The sequence below is a fragment of the Jaculus jaculus genome, chromosome 7, assembly GCF_020740685.1.
Source record: "Jaculus jaculus isolate mJacJac1 chromosome 7, mJacJac1.mat.Y.cur, whole genome shotgun sequence".
NCBI classification, from domain to species: Eukaryota; Metazoa; Chordata; class Mammalia; order Rodentia; family Dipodidae; genus Jaculus; species Jaculus jaculus.
This window is the reverse complement of record NC_059108.1, coordinates 65,790,273-65,802,498: the sequence shown is the minus strand read 5'-3', so window position 1 is coordinate 65,802,498 and position 12,226 is coordinate 65,790,273. Positions and strand designations below refer to the sequence as shown.

The 12,226-nt window shown below is 41.7% G+C and overlaps 1 protein-coding gene across 1 annotated transcript in view; it reads right to left on the bottom strand.

Annotated features, from left to right (window-relative positions):
- The window catches only part of Ube2j1 (ubiquitin conjugating enzyme E2 J1), an 87,738-nt gene extending 75,975 nt beyond the window's left edge, over positions 1 to 11,763 (bottom strand). Inside the window, exons 1-5 of the mRNA XM_045155553.1 lie at positions 11,741 to 11,763; positions 10,973 to 11,193; positions 10,630 to 10,917; positions 2,150 to 2,223; positions 435 to 566 (exon numbers count right to left, since the gene is read on the bottom strand). Coding sequence (XP_045011488.1) covers positions 435 to 566; positions 2,150 to 2,223; positions 10,630 to 10,917; positions 10,973 to 11,193; positions 11,741 to 11,763 — 738 coding nt within the window. The remainder of the gene's footprint in view (positions 1 to 434; positions 567 to 2,149; positions 2,224 to 10,629; positions 10,918 to 10,972; positions 11,194 to 11,740) is intronic.
- Positions 11,764 to 12,226: the final 463 nt, after the last annotated feature.

Here is a 12,226-nt window from a genome sequence, read left to right as displayed (position 1 = left end):
TCTCTCTCCCTCTCCCTCCCACCCCCCCCCCACCCCCGCTCTCTCTCTCTCTCTTTTGTCTGTTAGTTTTTCGAGGTAGTGTCTCAGTCTAGCCCAGGTTGACCTGGAATTCACTATGTAGTTTCAGGGTGGCCTCAAACTCTCAGCAATCCTCCTACCTCTGCTTCCCAAGTGCTGGAATTAAAAGCATATGCCACCATACCCAGCTTAATTTTTTATTTTAAACTAAGAAGAGGCTATGGATTTCTCCAATGACTAGAACAAGAATGTTTCAGCAACAGACATAAGTTCAAGGACAGCCTGAGACTACAGAGTAAATCCCCTATCAGCCTAGGCTAGAGTGAGAACCTACCTCAATAAAAAAAATTAAAAAAAAAAAAAAAAAAAAAAAAAAACAGAAAAGAAACGAAAGAAAGCCAGCCAAGAATTCTTACCGTTAGGAGAATAATACTTGGTGGTTTCATAGGATATTCTGGTGGTAGTACTATTCGTCCATGATAAACTCCTCCATCAAAATCAGAATCTGGGGGCCCTCTAACTGTGAAATGCCACTCAAAAAGATTATCCTAAACAAAAACAAAATCCATAAGCAATCAGTAACATGAGAAAGTTTGATCATTTTCATTGGTAGGAATACTAGAAATATCAAGTGAGAAAAATCAAAACGCTTTATTATAATTAGGATAGTTTCTAATATAAAAAAGTCTCAAAGGTAAGTTATAGGGAGGCTGGAGAGATGGCTTAGTGGTTAAGGCACTTGCCTTCAAAGCCAAAGGACCTCAGTTCGATTCCCCAGTACCCACATATAGCCAGATGCACAAAGTGGCATATGTATCTAGAGTTTGTTTACAATGGCTAGGGGTCCTAGCATGACCATTCTCTCTCTTTCTATCTCTGCTTGCAAATAAATAAATAAATAACAATATTAAAAATAAGCAATAAATGAAAAGATATAAACAAAAGACATTTAATCTAAATTTATGTCTCATAACAATTAAAATCAGGCTGAAGAGGTTGCTCAGTGATAAAGAGCACTTCTTATGCAAGCATAAGGACCTGAGGAGGCCTGAGAGATCACTCAAGTTCAATCTCCAGAACCAAAACAAACAAAAAATAGCTGGGCATGACCCCATGTGTTTGTAACCCCAGTCCTATAGAGAAGCAGAGACCCAATAATCAATATTGTCCAGGCTTGGGGTAGGGGGTTAACAACCTCCGGGATTATTAAGAAACTCAGGCTCAAGTAAGCCCAGGTGGAAGAGCAATGGAGTGGGACACTTGACTTTCTGCTCCAGCCACCACAGGTGAGGGCACCCCATGACAAGAGAGCACATGCAGCACTACAAGGGCACATGCATATATATACAACACACACACATACAGAAACAAAAATAAAATGCTAAATTTTCTTAAGCAAATATATTAAAACCTTCTTAGAGCTGTTATATACTTATAAATTAGAAGATGGATTTAATTAAATTGGAAATTAATCCTATAGGCTATTTCAACAAATCTTTTAAAGGAACAAACTCCAGACGAGTGCGCCCCCTTGTGCATCTGGCTAACATGGGTCCTGGAGAATCGAACCTTGAACTGGGATCCTTAGGTTTCATAAGCAAGCACTTAACCGCTAAGCCATCTTTCCAACCCTTTTTTTTTTTAAATTTTTTTTGTTCATTTTTATTTATTTATTTGAGAGTGACAGACAGAAAAAGAGGCAGACAGGGAGAGGCAAAATTCTTATACATAATATTTTTACACTCATTACTGGTAATGCAAACCTGACTAAGCACATTTAAATAGTGTCATTTTACAGAAGAGAAGACTGAGAGGTAGAGATGTTTGTACACAAAGCCCAGAGTAGCTGCAGAGATTCCTCAAGGGTGTGAGTTTTCCAAACTATAAAGTGTCTGGGCTTCTTTCTACTTCTCACACTTAAGACCTAATATCAATTTAGTAACTGAAACCCGTTTATAGAGTTCAGAAGTCTGCTGTGTCTAAAGGGTCTCATTCTGAAGGAAAATACTCATGAAACAGAATAATATACATAAACAAACTACATCAAAGCAATGAAAAAGTGATTCTGAAAAACTTGTCTTCAATATGAAGAGTGTTGAAATCCAGAAGATGAACATGGATTAAAACTAACCTCCAAAGGCTGTGCATGGTAATGATCAGTTGGATCTTTCAATTCTGCTGCTTCTTTCATTAATCGTTTAACAGCTAAAATAAAAGAGACAGATTTAATAGATAGGTTTCTGAGTTATTGGCACAGACTTACAGACCTAACAAAAAAGTTCCTATTTCAGTGAAATACATATAACTCAGCTTAAGCACACTATAAAGGTTTAATTATGGAGTAGTAGTAACAAATGTGGGATGGGAAAGCAACTGGTACCTAACCATTAGAAGAATAGCATACTTTGAAGACCAATATATTAAAGTAAATCAGAGGAAAACACACATTTTTATTTAAAAAGAACTTACATGCACTTCCTTTGTGGTAGCACTTACCTACGTGTTTCACAGATATTAGTTCAATCTCAAAATACTATCACTAAATTGGTACTATTTTAATTCGCATTTCTAAAATGATGAAGCTGAGAAAGGTTTATATAAGTTGTTCAAGGTCACACACCTAAAAAATGACAACAGAGTGGAGGCTCCAATACAGACAATTGACTTTACCTTGTTAAAATGTTCATATTAGGAAGAAAAAAAAAAGTGCTTTCTGGGTCTCATGCTCAATGAAAAGTAAACCATAATATCCTTAGCCTCTTGGCTGCTTCCAGCCACGATCTCAAATTAAAATGAATGAGACTGTCCCCAAAGCTCACAACCAAATCTTTGCAGGCTTATTTAAATTCCTTTTGAAATGACTCTTCAGGTTAATTAAAAATTACTAACCCCCACCAATACCCATGTTCACTTCCTCTTTATATATACACCCTTCACACATAGAAGTTCCTCTTTCATGTCCCTCTAATAAAATTCTTATATAAAACAGCTAAGTATTACTGAAATGAGAGAAGTCATAGATCCCAGTGCACTAATGACATTATAGAATCATTAACAATTTCCACTAGGGAATACATCTCCTAACTTTCCTACATTTCTGTCATCCACCAGCCCACTCTCTCCACCTACCACTCTAATACTGACTCATACTAATTTCTTCTCTTTTCCCTTTCAAGTTAATGGTATGGTCTCTTATCTATATGTGATTATTAGCAAAGCAAAATCTGTAATTCTATCTGTAATTGCACATTTTTCCTTCTCTGTTGCCTTTCAAAACTCAATCCTAAAAAAAAATTTTAAAAAACTCAATCCTTTGATGTATGTTCTAGATTCCAACGCTTCTCAAACTTCACATGCAAAAGAAAAAAAAGTGAGCACATAAGAAGAGGATAACAGGGTGGAGAGATGGCTTAGTGGTTAAGGCATTTGCCTAAGAAGCTAAAGGGCCCAGGTTTGAGTCCCCATATAAACCAGGTGCATGTGGAGGCACTTGTGTCTGGAGTTCATTTGCAGTGGCTAGAGGCTCTGGCAAGCCCATTCTTTCTCTTGCTCTGTCCCTCGCTCATAAATAAAAATATATCTTTTTAAAAGAGGATAATAAAGCCAGGGAGAGCTCTTAAGACTCCACTTGAAACCACCAGTTCAGCATATACTGTAAAATAAACATGTACCAAGCAGGGCGTGGTGGCAAACACCTTTAATCCCAGCACTTGGGAGGCAAAGGTAGCAGGATCTCTGTGAGTTTGAGGCCAACCTAAAGCTATAGCATATAGAGTTCCAGGTCAGCCTGGACTATAGTGAGACCCTACCTCAAGAAGAAAAGGAAAAACAGAGACAGCATGGTGGCACATGCCTTTAATACCAGCACTTGGGAAGCAGAGATAGGAGGATTGCTGTGAGTTCAAGGCCAGCCTGAAACCATAGTGAATTTCAGATCAACCTGGGCTAGAGTGAGACCCTACCTCAGGTGGGGGGAGGGGAGGAGAAGAAGCACCATGTACCAGTGTTGGGAGCATGAGGTGGGCCCCCACCTTTACAGGAGACAAAGGAAAAAGAAGTTAAGATACCAGCACATGAAAGAAAAACAGGTAGTTATCCAGGTGGCTATGAACAGACAGAGGGAATAACAAAAATGAAATTTACAGAGTTCAGTTTAGAATGTAAAAGAATGGTTAATGAAGAAGAAATTCCCACATATAACCAGGTCAGTTCTATCACTTTTCCATAAAATTTCATTTGTATTCAGGTTCCTTAAACTTTTTTAAAAGTTCCTAAGCCGGGCATGGTGGTGCATGCCTTTAATCTCAGCACTCAGGGAGGCAGAGGTAGGAGGATCACAGTGAGTTTGAGGCCACCCTGAGACTACACAGAGAATTCCAGGTCAGCCTGAGCTAAAGTGAAGACCCTACCTCGAAAAACCAAGGGGGGGAAAAAAAAAAAAAACTCCTAAGCAGGAGTAGTAGTAAAAAACTTATAATCCCAGCACTCAAGTTAAGCAAGGAGGATTTCAAGTTTGAGGTCAGCCAGGACTACACATTCTTTTCTCAAAGCAATAAGAACAATGAAAATTTCTTGAGTTAGTAACTTATTTCAGGATCATTAAAATCCTTTTCCATCCCCTACTCTGAAGAAAGGCCCTGTAAACAGATTTTATTCACTTGATCATCAAATATTTTGATTTCCTACCAAGTACTAGGTGTTATATCTACAATCACAAAGTTTTGGGGTCATCAAGGTGAGGGAGCGTGCCATCAACATTAAAACAGCTGGATAAATGCTATATTTATCTCCCGTCCAAATTGTAGCAATGAGGCTTTGTTAGATTCTTCAAACACACTCCACCTTCTCTCCACTCAGGCCTCACATAGCTTCCTGTTTGCCGAGTTGCTCTAGCCTCTACCATCATCTAGACTGGCTTTTACATTAAAGACTTTTAAGTAACTTCTTCAGAAAAGGGTTCTTCTTGATAATGTTGCCTTTTTAAAATTTCTTTTGGTCTTTTTTAGAGGAGGGACTAGAGTTCCACCTGGACAAGTAGAAATGGCTAAGGTTACATCAGCTCACAGTCAGGACCTATGGTCCCAACTTGTGTCTCTAGTGATCTTTATGCCCTCTTGCCTTCTCAAAGGAAGAATCTCCTTCACATTCTTTCCTTTTCTCAACCTAATAAAAATCTCTTTAAACTTTAAAACAAAACAACAAAAAAGTGTCTGAGGTAGGATAGAGACTAGGAATTTTATTCAAATGATTCTAATGGTTTACAAACCAGTGTCCCAGAGAAAAGTCAAATGAGTCCCTTGCTGCATGCCATCACACCACTTGTATTATTCCTTTCATAAACTACTTATCATCTGCCTTTCCTGCTAAACTGTATTATGGCTCTATATCACTATAGTATTCTCAGGCCTTGACACAAAGAGCATTCTAGTACCAGTTGAACAAATACTAATGTCTTCTTCCAACATACTGCTTTCCAAGAATTTGGAATTGGTGCTAGAGAGATGACTTAGTGGTTAAGGTGCTTTCCTGCAAAGCCTAAGGACCCCGGTTCCATTACAGTATCCATGTACGCCATATGCACAAGGTGGCACATGCATCTGGAGTTCATTTGCAGTGGCTAGAGGCAGTAGTGCTGTCGGGAGCTGTAGCTGTTCCTTGACCTCTTTTCTTGAAACTTTAGACACAGAGGCATTATCATACGGCCTTGGTGAAGTTGACTTTACACACGTAGGCATTGTTGAAAGTTTTATTTTCTGTATATAAACTTGTGTCTGCCTGAATAAACCTGACCCTTGATCAGAACTTGTCTTGGCTCCATTCCTTGTGTTCTTGTCTCAGATCCATTCCCACTCCCTCCTTCGAGGTCTGTTCGACTCTCATGCTGCAGGTCGGCACATAGCACACCATTCTCTCTCTATCCCTCTCTCTGCCTCTCTCTCTCTCTCAAATAAATAAAACATTCTTAAAAGGAATATGTAATTGTGGCTTGAACAGGCTTTCAAACCCATCTAATAAAACTTTATTCAAAGAAAAGCTTAATGAAAACTCTAATATGTAAAATACATAACACAGATCTATTTTGGTTAAAAAGGCTGATGTGGAAAGTCTTTGGGATATTTATTCCCCTTCCATCTATTTGACTCCTGCAGGGGTCCACTAAAAAGCTTTGAAGATCATGGTTTAAAGCTACTTAAAAATATTCTTTTAGGGCTAGAGCAAAGGCTCAGTAGTTAAAGGCATTTGTTTGCAAAGCCTGACAGCCTGGGTTCAATTCCCCAGTACCCATATAAAGGCAGATACACAACATGGTGCATGCATCTGAAGGTCATTTGCAAGGTCGTCTGTGTCTGCCTCTTTTTCTCTGTCTCTCTCAAATAAGTAAATAAATATTTTAATATGCCTTTACATTAATATTTCAGATAAATAAAGTCAAGGAAGTTAAGCAATCAACAGCACCTAACTGTTCTTCCTCTCAGGTAGCGGAATACAATGATTAAGCTTTAATTTTTTAATTTTTTAATTTTTATTTATTTGAGAATGACAGAGAGAGGAGGCTGAGAGAGAGTGTGGGAGGGAGAGAGAGAATGAGAATGGGCATGCCAGGGCCTCCAGCCACTGTAAATGAACTCCAGATGTGTGCATCCCCTTGTGCATCTGACTAACGTGGGTCCTGGGGAATCAAGCTTCAAACTGGGGTCCTTAGGCTTCACAGGCAAGCGCTAAGCTTTAATTTTTATGTCATCATTTTCTCTGCTTCTTTCCCATTCAGCTCAGTTCAATAGGAGACAGGAAAATAAAACCTAGTAGCTGTGCCCAGATATTACAATACATGTATGAAAGAATCAGAATTACTACCACAATGTATTTGTATCAATCATGTAATGGAGCAATCAACAACTCTACAACTTGTTGATTTTATTTAGTTCTTAGGTCACACAAGCAAATACCATGTGAGTGCTATAGCTAAACAGATGTTTTCATAATTTTTTTGAGAAATAGACATATTATGAATGCTTTAGTGAAAATGAACAAAGATTCTGGATTTGTAGCTGCAAGAAAATATTGCCTCTCAGGCTGGGGAGATGGTTCAGTATGTAAAAAAGTTGCTGAGCAGGCCTGAGTATCTGAGTTCAGATCCACAGGCCTCATATAAAAGCTAGAAGACATGCCTCTATAATCCCAGCATGCCAACTGTGAGATGGGAGGTAGAGACCTGAGATTTTTCTGGAATCTTGAGAATCAGCTAGCCTGGCAAACACAGTTGTAAATGAGAGCAAGAGACCCTGCCTCAAATGAGGTGAAAGGTGGGAATCATCACCCAGAAGTTGTCCTTTACATGTGCAATGACATGTACACACCCACTCACATACCTGAACATGTGCATGCACACACCACACACAATTCTGCCTCTAAGTAATGCCAGGCATCAAGCCACCTCATCATATGTACTGAGCCTCATAGTATGACTCCCCTGCGTCATGACAAGAAATATTGCTATGCCATGTTAAGTTGTCAAAGTGCTGCCTGGGAACTAGAATTAGAGTTAGTTCTTGCAAGATGGCCCATCTCTTGCTTTAACTACAGCTCCTCTAATCTCTTTACAAGATTATTTGCTAAAACTCTCTTATGATGGTGGAATAATGTTAAGTTAGAGAAGGAGCATATGAGTACTTGCATTCCTGCTCTCATTCTTTTGTATGGATGTAACATGGTCACTCCGGATCAAAGCTGTAGGTTCCATGGGCCCTGGCACTGCACTCATGTGCACTGGCTAGCTCATTGAACTTATAGTGGATCTGGAGTGAATTGTACATAGTAATAAGATTTTTTACAAGCCAACTATTTCCCCAACATCATTTTTTTTTTAAAGTAAGGACTCACTCTAGTGAGTTCCTACTCACTCTGTAGCTGTAGGCTGGCTTTAACCTCATACCAATCCTCCTATCTCAGCCTCTTCAGTTAAGATTAAAGGTATGTGCTACTTTAGCTACCAAACATCAATTTTGAAAGTAGAAAAGGGTCTATAAGACTGGAAAACAAGAGGCTTTCTGGCAGAGGAAAGGGGAATGAATACTGGGGATGAAAGTGTATAAGTGCAGGACAGAATCAACCAAAAACATGTATGAACCTGCCTCTTTCAAAAAATTGAAATTGGAGTTGGGCATGGTGGCACATGCCTTTAATCCCAGCACTCAGGAGGCAGAAGTAGGAGGATCGCCATGAGTTCAAGGCCACTCTGAGACTACATAGTGAATTCCAGGTCAGCCTGAGCTAGAATAGAGTGAGACCCTACCTTGGGGAAAAAAAAGGCGGGGGGCTGGAGAGATGGCTTAGCAGTTAAGATGATTCCCTGTGAAGCCTAAGGACCCACATTTGACTCCCCAGAACCCATGGTGGAGCACGTCTGGAGTTCGTTTGTAGTAGCTAGAAGCTAATGGTATGCCCATTCTCTCTCTCTCCCCGAATAAATAAGTAAAAATAAAAAATAAAATCAATATTCAAAAGTTTAAAAATAAATGCAAATAGATCTGGGCATGGTGACTCACATCTATAGTCCCAGTACTCAGGAATCTAAGGTAGGAGGATTGCCATGAGTTTAAGGCTAGCCTGGGCTACAGAATGAGTGCCAAGTCAGCCTGGGCTACAGCAAAACCCTGACTTAAGAAAACAAAACTAAAAAGGAAAAATAAAGCCAGGCGTGGTGGAGCACGCCTTTAATCCCAGCACCCAGGAGGCAGAGGTAGGAGGATCACCATGAGTTCAAGGGCACCCTGAGACTACCCAGTGAATTCCAGGTCAGCCGAGCCTAGAGCAAGACCCTACCTTGAAAAACCATTAAAAAAAAAAAAAAAAAAGGAAAAATAAAACATTCTTTTGAGAACACCAAAGCCACCTGTGTGGAACCAGAAACAAAAATGAAGATGGGCTATTTGGAAATGTACAAAATTCTAGAGAAGTTTGAAATTATCATAATCTCATCTGTGATGATCTATCAAAACAGAACAACGTCCCCTGACCACAGCCTTTTTGTTTTTTTTTTTTAAATTTTTTTGTTCATTTTTTATTTACTTATTTGAGAGCGACAGACACATAGAGAAAGACAGATAGAGGGAGAGAGAGAGAATGGGCGCGCCAGGGCTTCCAGCCTCTGCAAACGAACTCCAGACGCGTGCGCCTCCTTGTGCATCTGGCTAACGTGGGACCTGGGGAACCGAGCCTCGAACCGGGGTCCTTAGGCTTCATAGGTGAGGGCTTAACCGCTAAGCCATCTCTCCAGCCCAACCACAGCCTTTTTGAGACCCACCAGCTCTCTATCCCAAATTTCATCACTATTCACTGAAACATTATTCTGTAGACATTTCACTAAGGGTCTCTGCTGATACAAGGAGCTATGTGTAAGGAGTCACCATACAATTTCACCACAATCCAAATAATTCATCTTACCATCGAAGTCTTAAATTTTTTTCACAAGAAAAGAAAAGTTTTCTTTCTCTGATCTTTATAAATGTCTGGAGTTTTTAAGTAATAAGCAAGAGGGAGGGGTGTGAAATGCCCTAAATGGAATGTGTAAGTGTGCAGTCTTCATCAGATTTAAGAGGAGCCCTCCCAAAACTATAATTGATTCTACAGTTTATCACCTAAGGGCATTTCATACCTGACAGCACTCCGAGTAACAAATCTCTGTTCAATTAGTGACCTTAGGCTTTTCTGAAAGTTTTGTACATTCTTAAATATAAAGATTCACAAGTCAACTCTTTCCATAAGGATGCTAGTTTTGCTAATGCAAAACTAAGAAGTGGTTTTTGGAAATTTTAAGTAGCAAGAAAAGTTGGCAAAAAAATCACTAATATCCTAGCATTTATCATTGACAGCTAACTGGGAAGTTTCTGCCTAATGAATTTATCAAAGTTCATACAAAATAACTTATAGAATCCAATGATTCACTTCAAGCCTGCCTAATATATTAACAGCTGGTTATGTTTTCTGCTATTTTTTAACACACCAGGAAAAGGAAGAGGATTACTTGTGCTGCTTCTGAATGGAAAGGGGCATCAAATGAACTCAGACACATCATATTAGTTTAAAAAAAAAAAAAAGTCATGGTTAATTCTCAAGTACAGGCTCAACTGGTTTGGTTTTCTTTAAAAAACAAAAACTCTAGTTAACTAATGTAGTTACAGAACACTTCCTTTCTGTCTGTAACTATATTCGTCCCAAATGCTGCATATAGGACGACGGAATTCTCAATTATGAGTCAAACAACTAATAAAAGTCTGGTGCCGGCTACAGGGGAGAATCTCGACTGCCCAGGAATATCACCTTTACACCTGCTCTTAGGCACCACTGTCTCCAGGTCGGCTCGGAGAGGAGTGGAAAGGAAACCAAGAGGCCCCGAGCCCAGGGGCGCCGGCAGGCCCGGGGAAGGGCAGTCAGCGCCCGCCAGCCGCCCCACCCTGCGGCCTGCACCTCCGGGGCAGGCGTCGGTGTCGCGTAGGGCGTGAAACCCGGGCGCAGCCGGTAGGTGAGGGTGGCGGACCTGAGGGGACCGCGGCTACGGGTCAGAAGTCGGGTGCCGCTCCCTCCCCGCCTTCCGTCCTCAGTCCAGCTCACCCGGGCTCTTCAGGTTGTAGCGGGACTCCATGGCCGCCCGCTCCTCTCTTCTCAGCGCGGCTCCGGCCGGCTGGGCCCAGAGAGCCCTCCGCAGGCGCCGCCCGGTCTGGCCTGACTGCGGACGGGGTGAGGCGCGGGCGCCACCGCGTCCTCCGCGGCTCCCGCCTTCCAGAGGGCGGGCGCCGGCGCCGGCCCCAGCGTCGCGCGGAACCGGGGCGGGCGGGTCAGCCTGCTCGTCGGGCCCCGCCCCGCCGCGCCGCGCCGTGAACGTCGCGTGCGTCTCCTGTCCTAGTCAGGTTCTGTGAAGTTGCCCTGACGTGGCAATCGCGTCGTGGCGACGCACCATTCCTCCGCTGAGACGGGGACACGGGCGGAGATGGCCTACGCTCTGTGTGGTCCCCTCGCCCAGAGCCGAGGAGGCCGAATCTCCGCGGACCCGTGGGGTCTCCCCACTGCGTGCTGTTGCGGTCGGGTTGAGTAGGTCGGCACTGAGCAAGGAGAACTCGCGTGGGGAACCAGGCTCGGCTGGGCGGGGCGAGGGCTGATGGGCGGTGTTCGGAACTCCTGAAGTGGTGGGCAGAAGCGAGGAAAAGGAAAGCTGGTATTGAGCAGGAGTTTTAAAACAATTTCTCCCTCCTTCGAATAAAGTGCAAGACACCGTTTTAGGCATTAAAGGACTTTTTTTTTTAATCGAAGCAGTCAAAACTAAGATACCTCCAAAAGCAGCTGCGCTTAATTTCAAACACCCTACAAGGCTGATTGCTTAGAACTGCTGTGATTGTGAAGAGATGGAATGTTGCAGATTCAAAGCAAAGTTATCTGAGGTTATCTTTAGTCTCTTCTGTTTCACCTAACATCCTTGTGACTCTCAGATGACTAGGTGAAACCTTTTTGTAATGTTCTAATAGACCCTATCTTCCATCAACCAAAAGGCCAAGAATGTCACCAGGTACCATCTGTGGCCTATAAACAAAGATTTTTTTGTAACCTGTCTACCTGATAGTTCCCCCAATGTATTTGAAAGATGACTTGATTTGTTCTATTACTATATAAAAAAAATTTTTAACTTCATAAAGCTGTTACCAAATTGGAACATAGTATTTAACTTAACCTAAATCTGTATTTCTGGACCATGATCCACTCATATTTGACTCCATAATAAACATCTCTTATTCTCTTTGAGGTGAGATTTGAGGGGTTTTTTTATTTTTATTTATTTGAAAAAGAGAAAGAGGCAGATAAGAGAATGAGCGCCAGGGCCTCCAGCATGTGCCACCTTGTGTAGCTGGCTTAAGTGGGTTCTGGGGAATTGAACCTGGGTCCTTTGGCTTTGCAGGCAAGTGCCTTAACCACTAAGCCATCTCTCTAGCCCGACAGTTGTGTTTTTTAGTAGTAGTAATGGCACCCCAACAAGGGGCCCCCAAAACAGCCCACTTGCACTAGCAGAGTCACCCTATACCAGCATAGAGCTATGTGGGAGAGGAGCAGGCTACAGAGAGAAGATTTCTCATTAGTAGCCTTGACTGCTGGCTATTAGGGAGGGGTAGCATCTTCTCTCTGGGGGCCTCTAGGATCTAGACAGAATATAAGGTCACCA